The 19,463-nt window shown below is 41.4% G+C and overlaps 2 protein-coding genes across 8 annotated transcripts; one reads left to right on the top strand and one right to left on the bottom strand.

Annotated features, from left to right (window-relative positions):
• The first annotated feature begins 1,020 nt into the window (after positions 1 to 1,020).
• On the top strand, positions 1,021 to 13,121 carry LOC144714543 (SET domain-containing protein). Of its 7 annotated transcripts, none has more exons than XM_078589294.1 (16): positions 1,021 to 1,186; positions 1,303 to 1,412; positions 1,912 to 1,975; positions 2,057 to 2,167; positions 2,285 to 2,344; positions 3,045 to 3,152; positions 4,326 to 4,395; positions 5,864 to 5,918; positions 6,216 to 6,256; positions 6,359 to 6,426; positions 6,532 to 6,567; positions 6,811 to 6,894; positions 10,558 to 10,688; positions 12,419 to 12,507; positions 12,598 to 12,746; positions 12,868 to 13,121. In XM_078589294.1, exons 1-16 carry the CDS (start codon positions 1,076 to 1,078, stop codon positions 13,003 to 13,005), a joined length of 1,425 nt encoding a protein of 474 aa, XP_078445420.1. In that variant the 5' UTR covers positions 1,021 to 1,075; the 3' UTR covers positions 13,006 to 13,121. The 7 variants fall into 7 exon arrangements, with proteins under 7 accessions (XP_078445420.1, XP_078445419.1, XP_078445424.1 ...); XM_078589293.1 differs by having other exon boundaries at positions 5,864 to 5,966; XM_078589299.1 differs by having other exon boundaries at positions 1,047 to 1,186; positions 1,284 to 1,412; positions 5,864 to 5,966.
• A 3,410-nt stretch (positions 13,122 to 16,531) lies between these two features.
• On the bottom strand, positions 16,532 to 19,071 carry ALS3 (aluminum sensitive 3). Its single transcript, XM_078589300.1, has 3 exons — positions 18,601 to 19,071; positions 17,593 to 17,838; positions 16,532 to 16,860 (listed from the first exon to the last, which is right to left on the bottom strand). The coding sequence occupies exons 1-3, from the start codon at positions 18,853 to 18,855 to the stop codon at positions 16,549 to 16,551; spliced, it is 813 nt and encodes a 270-aa protein (XP_078445426.1). The 5' UTR covers positions 18,856 to 19,071; the 3' UTR covers positions 16,532 to 16,548.
• Between the last annotated feature and the right edge of the window lie 392 nt (positions 19,072 to 19,463).

Here is a 19,463-nt window from a genome sequence, read left to right as displayed (position 1 = left end):
TCAACATTTATTGACATTGTCTGTCTGCAGAGTCCCTAAACTTTGTTGCTGTTCATGCTGATGTCTGCATCAACATCATCATTGATACTGTTAGTTCTGCCCAAAGAACTCTGGCACCTGCCACTCATATGAGAACACTCTAATTACCACTCACTAGAGAACTCCATGAATAACTTCACCAGTCATCACTCAGCGGAGAAATGGTCCTCCGATGACGACAACAGTGTCTCGTCAAGCGTCCTCAATGTCATCGTGGAGGAAGTGTTGACCGGAAGTGGCGTCATCGTTATCAGTGTTGAGGAAGCTATCTATGTCTTCCATCAACGTCATACAAGGCGTTGACAATCGTCAGAGTCATCGTCATCAGTGTTGAGGGAGCCATATACATCTTACGTCAACGTCATAACATGGCCTTGACCGTCGTCAGAGTCATCGGCATTAGTGTTGAGGGAGCCATATACGTCTTCTGTCAACGTCATAACATGGTGTTGACCGTCGTCAGAGTCATCGCCGTCAGTGTTGAGGGAGCCATATACGTCTTCTGTCAATGTCATAACATGGTGTTGACCGTCGTCAGAGTCATCGTCATCAGTGTTGAGGGAGCCACATACATCTTACGTCAACGTCATAACATGGCGTTGACCGTCATCAGAGTCATCATCATCAGTGTTGAGGGGGCCATATACGTCTTCCGTCAACGTCATATACCATCTGCGGCTTCATCATCATCAGTGTCGAAGAAGGCATCTACGTCTTCCGTCAACGTCATAGAATGGTTTGACCTTCTGCGGCATCATCGTCATCAGTGTTAAGGATGCTGTATACGTCTTCCGTCAACGTCATAGAAGGCGTTGATCCTCGTCAGAATCATCGTCGTCGACAACATCAGGGGATGACGAATGGATGACGAATACAGATGACGAGTCGTTTCGTCCTGGCGTCGAACGGGGAACATAACAAATCTGCACTCTATCAAATATGATTGACCGCGTGCTATATATACCACTAATTTGAGTGGTTTCGGATTGTATCAGAGGAATCAGTCAGCGAGGGCGCAGCGGGTGGAGTTTGAACGATGAGGGGGGGAAATCTGCTCGGCGGTCTTCGCTTGGGTGGCCTCTCCACTCGGCCTCTGGATTTTCCATGCTTCGTTAAGATGGAATTTCGTGCTTCCATCTCCTCTGAGGTCTGTTGTTGTGAATTTCCTTGTCTTTTGATTGTTTCTTTCATCATATGCTTACGAAATCGAGGCGCGGAATTCTGAATTCGGACCGTCATTTTAGCTTTTTTTTGAATTTTCAGGGCGCCGATCTGTCGAGTAATGACCAGCTTGAGTTCTTGCCGTGGTTGCGCCGGAAATCTGGTCGGGAGATTTCGTCAATGCTGTCCATTGGATGGTCCTCTTACGGCAGGTATTGCTATCATTTCAATGTCCGAAGGATCAGTGATTAATGGAGAGGGAGGCGAATATAGGTGTTTGTAAACATAATTTCTAGTTATAAGCTTCTCCCTTTCCGCCAACAGGTTCTTCGTTTATTGTATGGACGAGTTTTGGCTACTCTAGTTGCTCACAGATGATGATGTTCCCATCTGATTGTAGTTCTTTTTGATATTATTCTCACAAATCTCGCTTTCTTGTGTGTTTTCAATGTCCTACACTTTTTTAATATAAAATAGAAGATTTTAATATTCAAATTCCAGTTCTCTGTCCCAACGGATATGGTCTAAGTGAGGACTTTGAAGAAGAGTGTATCATAAATATTTTGGTAATGCTCGTCAACATATTCCACTTTCGACGATCTATTTGCATTCCCAGAGCGTTTATTGAATAAATGGATCTTAGATATTTACCATTTATTCTTGCTGACTATTGCGATCATTTGACTCATTTGACGGGTATTCTCTATGCAGATCACTATTCTCATCTCGACGCATACATGCCGGAGAGTGCATGTTGAGTGTTCCCTACAGTGCAGTACGCCAAAGTTTTCAAAAAATATTCCTCTCACAGATGTCCGTGTACATGTGGGTCTTAGTTTTTTTGTATTCTCTACAGCAACTTAGCCCAGACATCACTCCATCTTTCTTGAGACCTCAAATTTGCAATGATGTTGGTGCCATAGGACGTCTTGCCATTGTTCTTCTGGCTGAAATGAGACGTGGTCAGGTACTACACGGTCTCTTATAGAATATGCATTTTATTCTTTAAATCTTACCTCTTCGATGGTTTTTCAATGACTCATCACAAACTTGTTGTTCTCCTTTTTTCACAAATGTGCTGCAGGGTTCTGATTGGGCGCCTTATATAAGCCGGTTGCCAGGTTTTGATGAAATGCATTGTTTGGTGAGTTTTTCAAATAGTTTGCTGAATAATTCGAAAATGCTGCGCGAGACATGGAGACTATTTTTTTTGTTCTCTGCTTAGCTTTGCGCTAAAAAAAAGTGAATCTCAATTATGAAAAGTTTGAATCCTCTGCATCATCATCCACCTTCTATTAGAGGCTGGGACTGCTTTCTGATCTCTTTCTGGCATTTGGCAAACGTGAAGATAAAGCGCGAATTTATCCATTAATTTCATTGAGAAGTAAAATTTCAAATCATTTCCACTTTTCATCAACCTTTAACCGGAAATAGGCACCATTGAGCTGAGATTTTAAAATAAAGGTCTGACGTGACCAAAGATTTAGTTTTAAGTGTGGCTATTACCCTTCTTGTCGAGAGAGAAATTTGGCTCTTGACCTAGTGTTTGGCTTTCCTGACTCAAGGGGGAAGAAGAGATTTAGAAAAAAGGCAATAAATCCGTTTTCCATTACTTCAAATGCACGTACAAAGCTCCATTTTTTGGGCTGATTAACCATCCGGCCCATAACAGCTAAATATGACAACGGCCATATTTTCTTAACATCCTGGATTGGTTGAAAAATAATCGTGAAGAACCTTGTATTAGTCTTATTTACTCTCTCTCATTGTATGGCAATTAATTTTTGGGACCTACTTTTGGTCTGACAGAGGCTGCTGTTTGCATGATCCCTGATCTCTGGCAGATATTTTGGAGTGACGATGAGTTGGAAATGATTCGATCAAGTCAGATTTACCATGAAGTTCATGATCATCGAACAAGCATTGAGAAGGAATATTTAGCTGCAAAGCCTGTATGTATATTTCGGCTTCATTTTAGTCATTCTTTGTTTTTTGCTTTTTCCTCTTTGAACGAAATTTCCGAGGATATTATGTATTGCATTGTTCCACACCAGTAAAAAGTTTTGAATGCATTTCTAATAATTTAAATCCTTTGGGAAATATGTATTATCTGCCTTATAATTATCATGCTTCCATCCATCAGCCCTACACCTTCAATAAAAATTCAGGCCAACAATATCAACAAATTAACCTTTCCTCCATGCTGGATCAGGGAAAGTTTTGGTTCTAAGCATTCACCAGGGAAAGTTTTTCTCTGTCTTGAAATTCTTTAGTCTCTCTAATTTTCTTAAACAGGAATTGACATAAGTATTAGCTTTGTCCGTCATAATTCTCTACGTCCTCCATTATCTTGTAGTCCTGTTGTTGCTTTATTCATTTCTTCTACCAGATTTAGTTTTGAAGATACCGCATGCCGAAAAATCTGAACAACCTTACAGATCCCATACTTCTGTGGGGTTCGTAACCCATGGAAGATGTGCAGGTCACCCTGTGAATGTGGAAGAGGAAACACATTCTTAAGCATCTGACTGTTGGGATTAAGAGGCCGAGACGTGAAAGAGGGGCCAATAACCTGGAAAAGAGAGACACGGGTCTAGGTGGCCCTGATGTCACTGACATGGCAAAGTGACTATTGGTTCTTGACTGGTAGTAAAGATAAAGAAGAAAGGAATGTTATAAATAAGATGAGGGACCTCGGTAGGAGGCATCCTGGGCATTTGGTCTTTGTGGAAGGCATAGAGGTCTCTAGAGAGCTAGCGGCTGCATTCAGCCTGGGCTATCAGGGAGTTGTGGAAGAGGCACATATCAATCAGAAAGTTGAGTAGAGTGGGACTCCAGCGACAGTATATGCTACAAGCTGTGAATATGTTTGTTGAAATCTTGTTCTTAATTTTTTGATACATATGCTTATCAGTACTTGTGTATCATCATGATGATTCATCAAATACTCACTGTCGTGCTACTCTATGTTTATCTCCCTACTTCCTGCCCATCTATGGCTCAGTTCATTTTTGCATTTCTTGATCAAATCTGCAATTTGTCCTTTCTTTGTTTCAATCTTTACATGGTTATGAATTTCCTTCAGTTATTTCAGTTATTTCTCTCTTGCTCTGTGCTTTTTCCAGATATTTGACCACTATGTTGGGTACTTCGGACTTGTCTCATTGAAGAGTTTTATGCATGCTTACGCCATAGGTAGGTGGGCTTTTCCTCTCGAACTCACTTTACTCATAGCTAATTAATGAGATGCTTGGTAGATGATAAATATAGCATGGGATAATAAACTAGTCATCTGTATACTCAAATTAGGACTTGGTGACGCTTGGGCAACTTTTCATAGAGGTTCTAGACCTGCATACTGTTACGGTACTCTTCCTCGTATCACAATAGGTAGTAAATGGCGTGATGAGAACAAAGAGAATAACCCAAGGAAGTGACAACTGCTGCTCCTCAACAAAAGATAAGTTCATTAACTCCGAAGGGAGAATGTCGGGAACAGAACAGAGAGGGCAGATAACAGAGAAAACGATGAAAAAGAAAAGACTCCAGACGTGGCTGGATCAGCTGGGCACCCTCATGGAGATCAATCGGATGGGTCTCCCTCCTCAGTCTTGGATAATCTCCTCGGCTGTCACAAAATTCCAACTTTTTCCTGCCGTTCTTGAGGGTGCTCCTGTTAAGATCCTAAAGAACTCGACGGATCTTACTAATACAATGCCGTAATGAGAAGTACGTAACTGGCCCTCTGATCTCAGATCGAAGGATCAACCAACATTCATCACAATCAACCAAGGGAGGTACGTTCCCAATTCCAACTCAAATTCGATTTTAAAGTTCAAGAATCACAATAGAAGAGGACAATCGGTAAAAGATAGAGAAGACTCCCTGGATCGGGAGAATCGCTGTCCGGATCGGGCAGCACCAGCAACAGAGGATCTCCTGTGGCTCACAAAAGCAAAAATAACCGCCCCTCTTCTTGTCGCCTCTCCGCTATTTATAGCCTCCCGCTTCGGCGCCCTTTCCTGCGCTTATTCAAATGCTCACACGTGCCAGTTCAATCCGCATGTGTGGCGTGAGTAGAAGTAGCCCTCCTCTTCTTTGTTTGATACGTTCTTGATTGGGACTTATCAGCTCCCCCTTATTTAATTTGATCGCCCATATCTAAATTTAGAAGCATTGCAATATGAGCCTTCCCCTTTGCCTTTTCCATGTATATTTCCTAATGTGGCTTGTATCACATACTCTAAGTCAGCATATATCAGAATTTGATGTATACTGGGAAATGACCTTTACACTGCTAAGTATGATGCAATTGGGTTATTATACAATGTATCTTTTAGTGTTTGAAATTTCATCAAAACTTTCTCAAAATCTAGTGACAATTGAATTGACAGGTTTTTCCCATCTTATATAGGAGAGGGTTTCCTTAAAACGGTTAACTAGGAAGAAGTTCACACACAGTCGTTTAAACCAGAAATAAATACATAAAAAGTCTAGTCATAAAATTAGACTACCATGTTTCTTTTAAGTGGATATGGTGCATTTTTGTTCGAATTAATTTAAACAGTTTTTTCTTGATTTGTTTCTCAGAGTTATTTGGAATTTTTTCAGAATCTGGATCCTAATCCCTGACCCTGCTTTTTTCTCTACGCTCATGTGTTAGCACAGGTGCAAAGGCTAACATCAGAAAGAGAATCTCATGACTTTCAATCTTTTGGGTGGGGTTTAAAATTCCTTATGAGGACGATTCCTTATTTCTGGATGTGGTATTGCCCCATAACCGGATCAGAGAAAATATGTCTAGAAATTCAAAATAAGGCATATGAAATTGACCCAAAGAAATATATTAATATCATTCATGTGCTCAATTCAACCAGTCACTGTCGGAAGGATTTTGTTCTTCATCGTTTTTTAGATTTCCAATGGCATGCATCTAGGAATAGTAATTTGTACAACATTTTCAAATCTTGCAATATACAGTGTATTTGAGTCTTTATTCCTTTTCAATGCTGCAGTTGGATCACGGGCATGGGGAACCTCAAAGGGCGTATCTTTGGTATTAACCCCTTTCGAGTTGTGATCAATACGATCGGTTGGATTAATCATCTACAAAAAGAGAAAAAATGAAAGTTATCGAGATTCTAGATTCCATTTGCAGATTTTTTAAATCATGATGGGAACTCAGAGAATGTTCTGATGAGTAATGAAGACAGTGAAACTTCTGAGGTGTGTCATGCTTTGTTCTTTTATTGATTAGACATTTCATTCGACTTATCAAATGTTTATCAATTTGAAGTTATACTCGTCACTTTTGTTTTGGTTTGTATGCAGGTCATTTCTGCACGTGATTATGCAGCAGGGGAGCAGGTTAGCTGTGATTCGCTTTGCTTTTATTGAATGCTTGTGTTCTTTATCTTAAATACTTAAACGGACATTTTCAGTGTTCTTTTATAATTTGGATGTGCTTGAATGAGAGAAGTGCCGAGCTATCTTGCATCCACTTGTTCTATCTTACTTCCTCCCTCTATTTGAGTTTTTTTAAATGGTAGAATCCTATTATTTCAGCTATCTCGTATTTTTCATAAAATTAAAATGAGATTTTGGTTTCAGGTCCTGATAAGATACGGGAAATTTCCCAATGCTACCCTCTTGTTAGACTTTGGCTTTACACTTAAGGACAACAAGTATGATCAGGTATTGGAATTTTTTCTCCAGCAAAATTTTTCTCAAACGACGGTTCCCCAACTACTCACGATTGTGAAAAAAGAATTCAAGATAAATTAGTTCAAGAAGTACAATAATTTAAGAGTTTTTGGTTCTAATCCAGTAAAATTATGATGAACCACTCCTAGCAGCTATTCTTGCTAGAAGTAGAAGTGGGCTGGCCAACGTGCACAAATCAACTAACCTCCTTGAGAATTGCATTATAAAGCCTAGAAGTCGGAATGACAACTTCCTTTGGATGATCAGTGTTAGAACAATCAGTTTTGATTCTGTGAGAGAGGACTTCTCTCTGATAGAGTCCCCTCGAGAATGGACAGTAACAAATCGTTTAATGGATAAATAGGGTACACATATCTAGGTGTAATAGAGGCTCATGGATGAAGTCATTTGTGAAGGTTTCTCTTTCTTGGTCTAGAGCTGCATTTCTCTTCTTGGGTTTTAAGAAGTCAAATGCTCTATGATTTCAATGGATCTCTTTAAGGGATTCCATCAAGCGGTAACAGAGCATGGCAAACTAAACGATGGGCCTCAAAGGTCTAAAAACTAACACTGAGGTAATTCTGGACTGAATTATTCAAATACTGTATGACCTCATGGTATACCGTGGCAAATCATGCAGCCAAGATTCAAACATTGGAAGCAATGGACAAGACACTAGATTTAACAAGTGCTTCTGCGATCTGTATTATCAGCAATTCCAACTTTTTATCTATCCGTGTTTAAAATCCCCGTGGGTGTTGAGAAACGCCTGAGCGGGATCATGCGGAGATTTTTTTGGAAGGAAGCAAATGCGGGGGAAGGACGGGTCATGGCGCTGGTTTCATGGAATGACATCTGCACACCAACTAAACAGGGGGGACTTGGGGTGCCTGACCTAAATACTCTAAATGTGGCATTATTGACGAAATGGGTTAGACGGATTGTGGAACCGGAGGATGACTTGATTAAGGAGGTGGTGAGGGACAGATACGGATCCAATTTGGATTGGGAGAAGTTGATGCGTAATGTGAGAGGGGAGTCGGCTTTCTGGAGAGGGCTGAGGAAGATATGGACAGTGTTCAAGGAGTTTTTCCGGGCCCAATTGGGGAATGGCGCCGGCTTCAGGTTCTGGACGGACAATTGGTCGTCGCATGGACGACTCTGTGATCTGTTCCCTCGCCTTTATTCCCTTGCCCGTCACCGGCATGCCTTGGTGGAAGAGTGTTGGGATGGAGTGTGGTGTCCAACTTTTGCGGCCATCTTATCTAGTCAACGGGTGGAGGATTTCTTAAGCCTTCAGCAAACTCTGAGCAACTGGAGGCCAATGGAGGGGACGACAGATGGATGGGTATGGGCATCGGGTCCGTTCTCCAGCCGAGGTGTTTACCAGACTTTGAGACCACACCACTATGAGGACCCAATCATCTTAGGGGCATGTCGCTCAATCTGGAGGCAAAAGATTCCCCTAAAGGTTAGGGTGTTTGTATGGATGCTCGCCAGGAAGCGAACAATGACCCGTGCGAGACGGCGAAGGTTCTTTCCGGCTGAATCTTCATTATGCTTTGTGTGTACGGAGGAGGAAGAGGAGTGCGAGCATCTGTTCTTCCATTGTCGGCTTGCTCGGGCGCTATGGGCTAGCCAGGGGCTGGCAGAGGTTACATCGAGCTCCCAGCTATGGACCACACTGCCGCGGCGCAAGCAGAGGAATGACAAGGAGGGGGGGTTGAGATTCGCGGTGCTTTGGGCGATATGGTCTCACAGCAACGAGGTTGTTTTCAAGGGGGCGGCAATGTCGGTGGAAAGGGCAAAAAATGATGTAGAGAGACTGGTTTTTTGTTGGTTTGGTCCTGGATGAGGTGGTGGGTATGGGCGGAAGGATGGGCTTTTGCTTTTTGGCCTAGACCCGTCCACGTCCACGTGTACGGAGGGTCACCAAGCTGGGTGATCTTCTATATTATTCAAAAAAAAAAAAAAAAAAAAAAACAAATGGGCACCCCATTATAAAGGTTATGATGAATCAAGATCCTTGCAATAACTGACTCTGAACTTCTGGCTGTTACATGTTAAAATCCCAATGGGTACCTCAGTCTTGTTGACATTACTTCTGCCAGAACCCAAGCCCTAAATGTGAATGCTTCGACTTAGTCTGTATTTCTCAACTTCATAGATGTGGCAGCACTGGACTAATTCCTCTATACAGAGGCGGGTTCCCTTTCCATGACTGACGGATCTCAAGATTACAGTAGATGCATGTTTTGGCTCTATCTTGAATAGTAATTTTTTATCAGTGGTTCAAGCAACATCAAGAAGTTTGCTTATAAATTAGCTCTGCAAATTTAGACATATTGCAGACAATATCAGGCTCACTGCATGTGCCAAAGCTGTTACATCTGCTTCAGCTCCGGCCGGCATAGTCATGTAGGTCAAAGCCGCCATGGCAGCAGTCAAAGCAGCTGTATCCTTCACAACCACCATCTCAGTTGTCATGTCCAGTGCTGCTTCAAGTGTCTTTTTAGGGCCAGCAGTCCCCCCCAACACCGCGGCTGCTGCCTCTACTGGGCAAGCAGTTCCGGTCATTGATTTCATCAAATATTAGTTGATAAGGGCCAGCAGTGTGCACCCATTCCTGTTTCCTGCCTCTTCAGCACAACTTTATAAAAGTTGTCTGTGGCTCCTGAATTGTATAACCTCAAACTGAGGAGCTATTTTCACAATCACACTTTTGAAAGTGTCAGTCGGCGAGTTATATTTCTTTTTGTTTATGTCTTTATTTCTTTAACTTTCCCTTCTTGCCCTTCTCAGGTTACTCATTATGTAATGGGCCCAATAGTGTTCAGGCCCACTTGTAAAACCCATAAGTATGGGTAAAAACTATCGAAGTAGCAATTTGTTCTTTTTGTCTTCAAACTCTAACTGTCAGCTACATCCGCCGCTGCAAGGAGAGGAAGGCCAGGCTAACGACCATATTCTGAAATCAAATTCTGAAATTATTGATGAAGTCAAATTCTGAAATTCTGATGCTGGAGGTTGGAAACAACCATACATACATTTTTAATGGCTTTTGTGTCATCAAATCCAACAAAGATTGTTCCTGACAGAGTCAGTTCACCCCAAAAGACTGCTCATCAGTATGGCACTCGTTTTAGATATGTCACTTTGCTGTAAATATTCGCTGTGTATCTAAATCTCAGAGCGCACCACATTTTAGTTGCAAGATCTCAAGATATAGGCCTATATGGGTCTTAAATTAAATTCCTTCGTTTCCTCTCTTTGACATCTGACAAAGACCTTTGGTAGATTTCTTTCTCTCTATCTCTCTCGATGTCTTTCAATATCATCCTTGACCGAAACGTACCAAAGGTCTTTATAAGATATCAAAGAGAGAAGATACCCAATGTTAACAGGTCTAGAAGTATCTTTTGTTGTAGGAGCCAATCCCACAACCAATATTTTCACTTCCCTCAGAGGTGAGCTACATAATTTACGGGAAAATGCCAGAAATTCCTCTGAGAACAGTTCGCAATCTGAACATACCAAATCTCCTCAACTTTAAACTTATAGCATAATATATAGTTTACCATGATAATACTGGTCACGTGTTATTTGGTCCTTAATTTCCCAAACTTCATGAAAAATAATGTGCATTTCATGCAGGTTCAAATATCAATGGATGTACCACAAGATGATCCCCTGTACAGTGTGAAGTGTGAGCTTCTGCAGAAACATTGCATGCCAAGACTAGAAAATGGAACCTCAAAACATGATCGAGGCACCTTCACAATCAAGTATACTGTTTGTCTGCTCTTTCTTTTCTATCTCAAGTTGAGATAAATAAAAATCATTTAACATTTGTGCGTTGTGGCAGCCATATCTTTTCTTGTCGGTATAATATATGATGAATGAGGACTTACATAATGATGACCCTATCTTATGGTAGCCGGTTTGACAATTAGAGTGCGTTCTGGATGGCTGAATTGCTTTTTTTCCTAGGTTTCTTGTAACTGAAATAATCAACAACATAAACTGTAAATTTTCGTGGTGTATGTATAATCTATATATTATGGTTTTTCCTTGTATTATCTTGTAGCTTCTGTTACACAACAATCGGTCCCCATATCTGTACTCAAAGTTGTTACTTGTTTTTGGAGTAAAACCCTAGCGTGTACCCGGAGATTCAGCTGCAAAATAAACACTTACACAAAACATAATGTATTCTTATCTATTGATCTTCAGAGTTCATCAGGACTTATTTCTTTTCAAAACCTTTAAATGTTGCGATTGCAAACTCTAGGTTAGATTTGAAAGATATCTTTGTATGCTCTTTAAGGAGCAGTGGATGTAGGTTGCAAATTAAACGAACTGATGAGGTTCGTCTTGTGAGCGGCATAGACAGGGAAATACAATGCGATGGACGTCGCCAAGACTACATGACATTGTTAACTGGCGGAGTGGACGAGGGAAAGAGATACAGCGGGGTAGACGTTGTCAGCAGACTACATTGATGGCAAAAGTCGATTCAGAATCCCACTACAAGATATTAGACTATTTCCTGCCCTTCTGCAAGGGTGCTACAACTATTAAAGGGACGCATGGGAAAGGGACAAGATAGGACAATACCCTTGGTAGGCTTAAGATACTGCTGGATTCAAGCGCATACTGATAGGTTCCTCGCCTTTGTATCACCTCCGTAAGCAATATGTATATATATAAACCGCCCGTAAAATCCAAAAAAAACAAGTGATTGACTCCGTTATAGTTCCGACAGCTAGCTCCCGACAGAGGGAACGATGAAATCACTGGAAAAACCCCAAAAGACGAACACTGACTCAACAAGACAAAGGAAATAGTAAAAAGAACTCCAGCAAGGCTGGATCAGCTGGTCGCCCACCAGAGGTTGGCCGGATTGGCCTCTCTCTTCAGCTTCAGAGGATCTCCTCTGCTGTCAAAATCTCCCAACTTCTTCCCCCCCTCTTGAGGGTGCCTCCCTCCTTATTTAACTTCAACGAACCTGCCAGAATTTGGAAGCCTTGCTATATCTTGCTTCCTCTGTCTTTTCGGTTTATATTGCCTAATTTGGCTCGTATCACATACCAACTGTGCTAAAAGCTATAGCTGATAGCAAGGATGCTACTTTTCATCTTTAAGCTTCAACACTCCCCTACAACACCTACCTTGGCCTATTTATGGCCCAAGCATGCAGTGTGTTGTTCTGGGACTTGAACTTGCAACCTGGCTCTGATACCATGTTCGATTCAAGTGCTTACCAATTGTTCTAAAAGCTATAGCTGATAGCTAGGGCTCTACTTTTCATCTTTAAGCAGGATGTTGTACTTTAACAGGTACGATCGAGATTGTATCACAAAACTTGTATATTATTAATCAGACTCTTGCCATAAAATCTTTAAGCAGGAGAGCTCATGTTCAAAAACTTGGACCTCATAACCAAGAGCTGTATGGTTTCTTATTGTTTTCTTAACATCTATCTTTTATTTTTCAAAATTTTAATTTTGTTCAGAGAAGTGAAGGTTGTCCATGGAAGCGGCAAGGGCATCCCCCCTGCCCTCCGTGCATTTGTGAGGGTCTTATCTGCCAACTCGCTTGACGGTTATCATCTCATTCTGATTCCTACCCATGAAGCTATTTTTACACCTAATCTTTGTGTACTCCTGACATTTTTAAGATGCTGCTTTTCAGAGTTGGAAGAGATGAATGTGGAAGCTTCTGAAAATGACGGGCGCCTTGCTCGACGCCCTCTGAAGAACAGAACCAGAGAAATTACGGGCCATCGGATCTTACTCTCCCAGATCACCTCCATGATTCAGAGATATGATGTTTCTCTCCAGGTAAATCTCTGGCCCAAAATTTCTCATACTTTCTATGGTAGGAAAACTATTTTTTAGTTGATGAGACACCACTGCCTACTGCTGTTTGCTTATATTTTCTTTAATTGGTGAAATACTGTAGTCTCTACGGTACGTCGCCATTGCCCCTGGTAGAAGTGAATGGCCCTGCAGAATAGAAATGGCCAGAGATTTGCTTTCGGGCGAGCTCCGAGTTCTGAAGTCTGCATATTCTTGGCTTTGCAATTACTGCTCGGATTGAAGTGATAGAGAGAGAGAGATGAGGAAGAAGAAAATAAGCAAGAGGCTGAGATCCTCAGCTCTTGTGGCATGTCAAGTCCATTAAAACAAAGATGTGGAGGGTTTTTGACCTATGCACCAGGGACTAAGAAATAGAGCAAAAGGAGAGGGAGGTGGGAGGAGAGAGAGAGAAGGGAGAGAGGAGAGAGAGGGAGAGGGGGGGGGGAAGAGAGAGAGAGAAGGGAGAGAGGGGGGAAGAGAGAGCAGACATTGAAAATGATAGAGATGAAAAGAGAGAGAGAGAGGGAGGAAGAGGGACATAGATGAAGTGAGAGAGAGAGAGGGGGAGGTAGAGGGATAGAGATGAAGAGAGAGAGAGAGAGAGAGAAGGGAGAGAGGGTGGAAGAGAGAGCAGACATTGAAAATGATAGAGATGAAAAGAGAGAGAGAGAGGGAGGAAGAGGGACATAGATGAAGTGAGAGAGAGAGAGGGGGAGGGAGAGGGATAGAGATGAAGAGAGAGAGAGGGAGGTAGCGCGACAGAGATGAAGAGAGAGAGAGGGAGGTAGAGTGACAGAGATGGAGAGAGAGAGGTGGAGGAATAGAGATGAAGAGAGAGGGAGGTAAGAGGGACATAGATGAAGAAAGAGAGAGAGAGAGGGAGGTAGAGAGATATAGATGAAGAGAGAGAGAGGGAGGTAGAGGGAGATTCGCAAAGAGAGGAAGAGAGGGAGAGAGGCAGTGACCAAAAGAGGGAGATTGACCAAGAGAGGAAGGGAGAGAGAGATGGAGAGTCTGAGTGAGAGAGGGAGAGTGCGAGAACAGAAGGAGACTGTAGTCATGGGTGGCAAAAACATGACAGATCTTTTACAAAATCATGGGGCGCTTGATGGGATGGGAGACACGACAATCTCGTAATGCTCTCATCCATCGCCTTTCATCATCTATCCTGTCACGTTTGAGCCGTCACATCCGAGATGTGTTCCTCCCTACTCTCTTTCTCTCTTGATCTTCCTTTTTCTCTCTCTCTCCCACTCTCTCTCTTTCTCTCTCTCTCTCTTTCTGAAAGATATACATATTATCTACTAATGTATTAATAAATATTTTAACAATGTTAAAATTTTAATTTCAACCACCATATCTCTACTTTATTCTGAACATAAAATAATTTCATTTCCCCTTTCCCCCCTTTTTCATTGTTTAAAATTCCGTCACCATTGTCATCCATGGTGACCGTCTTGTCGTGTCACCTGTGAGAGGCCATCCATCACCATCAGGTTTCCCGTCATGGGTATTTTTCATGTCACTCATTACTATCATGGGGCTAAAAATGTCATCTGTGACAGATTTGTCATGATGACTAATGACATGACAGATGGCTTTTGGCATTCCCTTGGGGCCTGGGAATGTTTCATTTAGGACCCAGGTACCCTCCATGATGCAGAAAAATAAAAAAAGAGGAATTAGTGAGTCATGAGACAATTTGCTTAATTCAGGTCTGATAAATAGTGATGGGTAAACTGTATGCATGTCTCTCGTTGACCTATACAAAGAAAATGAGGTAACAAAAGCTTGAAACCAGCTCCTGCAAAACAAAGGGCCAGGTGAAGAGATTGTGTGGATGCTAATATTGTTAAGGAGTCGGCAACTTGTTACCTTGTTTGCAGCCCATCCAGAAACACATAGTACTATGTGGACCAATAGGATTTAATTTTAAGATTGGCTAGTAACAATTGAACATGTAACCCATATGCTCATTACGAGATTAACGACTAAGATTCAAAGTAAGGATAAACATAAATATTTTTAAAAGATAGACATTGAAGATTCAATCTAGAAAAGAAATAATCCAATGGTAGGATTGCGCGTCGATATACCCTTTTCTAACAAATTTTACCTGATAGGATTAAGACATAGAAATGATTCTGATATTAGATATATTATATGTTAGAAATGAGAAATGATTTTAACATATTTAGTAAGTATTAGCCTATGTATTACAATATAGTACATGTTTAGAAGTATTAACCAATGTAAACAATATATTTTGTAGAATACAACAATCTCTAACAGTCTCTCTCTTGTTATATTCTCTATCATTTTCTCGTTCTTCTTGAGCCTGTTCGAGTTATTTCATGGTACCAGAGCCATAAAGGGATTCAAGATAGCTGAAGAAATCTCTTTTGCCCCAGCCTCTTCTTCCAGATCCTTGAGTCAGATCTGCACGGAAACAATGGGACAAATTCTAGCGGTTATTTAGACAGAAGCAACAATCTTCTTGAAACTCACCAACTACCAAACATGGAAAAGTGCAACTCTACAAGTTATAAACATGTATGATCTGATAAAGTTTATAGAATATTTTCCTTCCCCAGTTTCTATAGTAGATGAATTTTTGGCTTACATGACCAAGTCACACTAATGGATGCGACCACTCCACCTATGAAGGAGAGAACCCAGGTTATGACATTCTGTCATCTTCAACCCAGATCCAAGATCTAAAATTTATTTTTTATTCAGATTTGTTTTATGAATATTTCCAAATTTACAGTTATTTTCTCTCCCCAAAGGAAGCATCTTCTTCACTATCTAAAAGGAAGCATCTTCTGCAGGTTACTATTAACACACTTAGTAATGCAGATTGGGCAAGAGATAGTGCTGACTGATGAACCACAGGCACCCTTTTAGCATATTTTAGGGGAAATCTTATTTCTTGGAGCTCTTTAAAGAAACCAACCATCCCCAGATCAAACACGGATGCAGAATATAAAGAAAACCATTCATACCTCAGAAATACTGTGGATTCAGTCTCTCTTGAACAAAATGAATGTGGACACATCATTACCACCAATTCTGTGGTTTGACAGCATCTAGCTACAATTATGTGTTTCAAAAGAACAAAACATGCTGAGATAGATTTCCACTTTATGAGAGAACAAACTACGACAATGAATATTCAAATTTGGCTTGTTTTCAGCTGATGCACTGACAAAGTCACTCAGGAAATCAGGGTTCAGTTTGATCAAGTATAAGCTCAATGTCTCCAAGCTTGCGCTTAACTCGGGGCTTTAAAGAGTCAGCAATTCAAAACCTTGTTAGCCGCGACAAAGAACATAATGTAGACCAATATGATTTAATTTTAAGATGAGCTAGTAAGAATTAAAAAACATGTCCCTTATACTCGTTATGGGACTAGCGGCTAGGATTCAATGTAAGATTAAACATATATAGGATTAAAGAGAGACAGTGAGGATTTAACCAATATAGGAAATAATCTAACGGTAGGATTGCATCTAAATATAACTATTTTAATTAATTATAACGGGTAGGATTAAGACACATAAGTACTTTCTATATTAGATATAATATATGTTAATATCAATACAAATCAATGCAAACAAAAATTTTGTGGAAATACATCAATCTCTAACCATCTCTCTCTCTCTCTCTACCCCCTTATCATCTCTTCCCTCATCTTGTTCTTCTTGAGCCTGCTTGATTTCTCACATTAAGTCCTATGACTCTCTGTGGCGATAAAGAGATAGGGAGATGGAAATAATAATGTTTATAGAGAGAAGACTGGTTCATTAAGCTGGTAGGAATCGGTGAAAAAGACTGGCCAGCAGAGGTAGGTGGAGACAATGCTGCTGATGGTGGAGGCTCCAAGGAGCATGTTCATGACGACTATCTGTAGTTGGATGGCCTCAAGAGGAGACGCCCCTCCCATGATCAGGCCCGTCATGGCTCCAGGCAAGGCAATCAACCCCACCGTCTTTGCATTGTCCAAGACAGGTGAAAGCGCAATTGATAATGACCTCTTCACCTGCACCTGTGTTGCCTGGCGGGGAGTCGCCCCCAAAGCTAGTGCTGTCTCAACCTGCCACAAAATCAACACATTGCCATGTTGCTCAATCAAACATCACAGAACTAGAAAACAAAGAGTAATTAGGAAAATTTTTTAACTTGTCCCTTCAAGGTCAGTGAAAATCTATCCAATTTACCTTGTCACAACATGATCATTAAAGTCAACTCTTAAAATGTCAACGGCTTTAGTACAAAGGTTAGAGTAAATCTTTTGACAAACTTACTATGTCACCAACCTGCCCATCAACGTCTAACCTCTAAAGCAGGGGTTGAACACAAAAAAGTCAATAGTTTCACTAAATTACCATGTCACCTCCTGCCCAACAAAGTCAAACCCCAGATCTCTCTACTTTGTCAATATAGCATAGGTGAAGAGACACATGTGTTTTTTGTTTCAAGGCCACTTGTCCACCAAAGTCTAACTTTTGATTTCCTTAGGCCCTCAATATTGCATGGACTGAGAATCAGAGACATTGGTACACAAATTGAAATCTCTTCTGTAAAATCTGGCCATGTTATCATCTAAAAGCATACAAAAAAACCAAAATCTGGTATCTCTGGGCAGTCAATCTGGCACGAAAGGAAGGGGGTAAGCTAGTTATAAAAAAATTCAACGACTTTGTTGCCCAAGTATTCAAGTATATTCTTAAAAACATCAACCATTCAAGCCCAAGAATCAACACCCACACGACATGGAATAAGCCAATACCCAGAATTCAAAGTTAATTTTGAAAAAGGGACTCACCAAGCCCTTCTGAAGCTTGAGATCCTCCCTGAGCTTCTTCATGGTGACGCCAGTGACTGTCATGGCATTGCCGACCATCATCCCTGCCACGGGAATGATATACCTCGGAGTGAAAGGGAACACGTTAAGCGCCACCAGCAGGAACATTGTTGTTGCAGTTCCAGCGAGAATGGCAGTGCTGGCGATGAACTTTCCTCGTGGCACTTGCTTTGCTCTCTGTCCCGCCGTGATCCCGGCGACTGAAACCTGCAACAAACCCATTCCACCAGTAAGTTCAATTGATAATTACATAGGTAGATAGATAAATAGATGGATGCATGTATGTATATGTTGGAATAAGAAGGCTTTCTGCTTGTTGATTCAAAGAGAACGTACTAGAGAAGAGAGTGAGGGAGATTGAAGAAAGGGTAGATTTTACTTTTTGATTCATCAAACACAGACATGCTCATTTACAGACCATTGATAGGGGTTTTCAAAGGACCTTTATTAAGAAAACTTTGAAAGAAATTCTAAAATCATGGAATAAGCAACTTCAGGATTCTCTAGAGTTGCATCTCTCCATTTTTTCATGTCAGTCCATAGCTTCCACTAGTAACTCCCAAATCTCAAGATTAAACCCAACAAGATGGATATATAGATATATAGAGGGATTCATGGATGGATAAGGGAGAGATGCAATTCCTCCAGATAGATAGGTGGCTAGATGGATGGATGGATGGATGGATGGATGGATGGATAGATGGCTACTAGGGACAGTTATGGACTGAGATGGAATAATGGACAGATGTAAGTCCTCCAGATAGATATGTGGCTAGATGGATGAATAGATAGATAAATGAATGAATACTAGTGACAGTTATGGACTGACATGGAATAATGGAGAGATGCAACTCCTCTAGATAGATAGGATGCAAGATAGATGGAGGGATGGATGCATAGATGAATGTCTAAATAGGTAAATGGATGAATAGATAGATGGTTGGATGGATGGAGGAAGGGTTTGCCCACCATGAAGAGATATGCGAGGAGAATCCAGGCAGCGTTTTTCTGCTTAAAGATGAAGTCGAGGACAAAGCCGATGACAGAGAGCTGGAGAAAGGCTCTGAAGATGGAGTAGGCCATCTCTCCCTCCAGGCCAAGCCGCTGCACTATGGACAGGACGATGGCCAGGGCCACCACTGCCAGCGCTGCCACCGGCTTCAGCATCCCCGTCAAGTACTCTGCCCAAAACTCCGGCAAACCAGTCCACAATGAGAACTCCATCGTCTTCTCTCTCTCTCTCTCTCTCTCTTTCTCTTTCTTCCGTCTCCTGATCAGATGGAGACTAAAAATCTCTCTCTTATGGGCCTCGTTATCAGGTGGAGACTGGAACTCTCTCCCTCTCTTTCTGTTTCTATCTCACTCATTCTCTCCCTCCTCTCTCTCTTTCTCCCTCACTCTCTTTCCGTCACTCTCTTTTGGGTCTCGTTATCATATGGAGCCCAAAGCTCTATCTCTATCCTCTTCTCTGGGTCTCATTATCAGATGGAGCCTAAAGCTCTCTCTCTCTCTGTGTCTCATTATCATATGGAACATAAAAAACTCTCTCTCTCTCTCTCTCTCTCTCTCTCTTCTCTCTCTCCACTTCTCTCTCTCCTCTTCTCTGAGTCTCATTATCGTATGCAACCTAAAGCTCTCTCCCCTCTCTTCATCACTCTCTCTTGGGTTTCTTGGGTTTCGGTATCATATGGAGCCCAAAGCTCTCTCTCTCTCTCTGTGTCCTCTTCTCTGGGTCTCATTATCATGTGGAACCTAAAGCTCTCTTTCTATCTCCTCTTCGCTGGGTCTCGTTGTCATACGGAGCCTTTTTCGCTCACGGGTATCGTTATGCT

The sequence above is a fragment of the Wolffia australiana genome, chromosome 17 (assembly GCF_029677425.1).
Source record: "Wolffia australiana isolate 7733 chromosome 17, ASM2967742v1".
Lineage (NCBI taxonomy): Eukaryota > Viridiplantae > Streptophyta > Magnoliopsida > Alismatales > Araceae > Wolffia > Wolffia australiana.
The sequence above is the reverse complement of the archived record's forward strand: the minus strand, read 5'-3'. Positions and strand labels throughout refer to the sequence as shown.

Excerpts from the sequence above, each read along its gene's own strand:
- LOC144714543 (XM_078589293.1), top strand. The coding sequence starts at position 1,076 with ATGAGGGGGGGAAATCTGCTCGGCGGTCTTCGCTTGGGTGGCCTCTCC. Across the intron at positions 6,257-6,358 it reads CCTCAAAGGGCGTATCTTTG|ATTTTTTAAATCATGATGGG; the intron begins GTATTAACCCCT and ends TTCCATTTGCAG. Across the intron at positions 12,747-12,867 it reads GATATGATGTTTCTCTCCAG|TCTCTACGGTACGTCGCCAT; the intron begins GTAAATCTCTGG and ends GAAATACTGTAG.
- ALS3 (XM_078589300.1), bottom strand. The coding sequence starts at position 18,855 with ATGGAGTTCTCATTGTGGACTGGTTTGCCGGAGTTTTGGGCAGAGTAC. Across the intron at positions 17,839-18,600 it reads TCCTCGCATATCTCTTCATG|GTTTCAGTCGCCGGGATCAC; the intron begins GTGGGCAAACCC and ends GGTTTGTTGCAG. Across the intron at positions 16,861-17,592 it reads TCAAGCTTCAGAAGGGCTTG|GTTGAGACAGCACTAGCTTT; the intron begins GTGAGTCCCTTT and ends ATTTTGTGGCAG.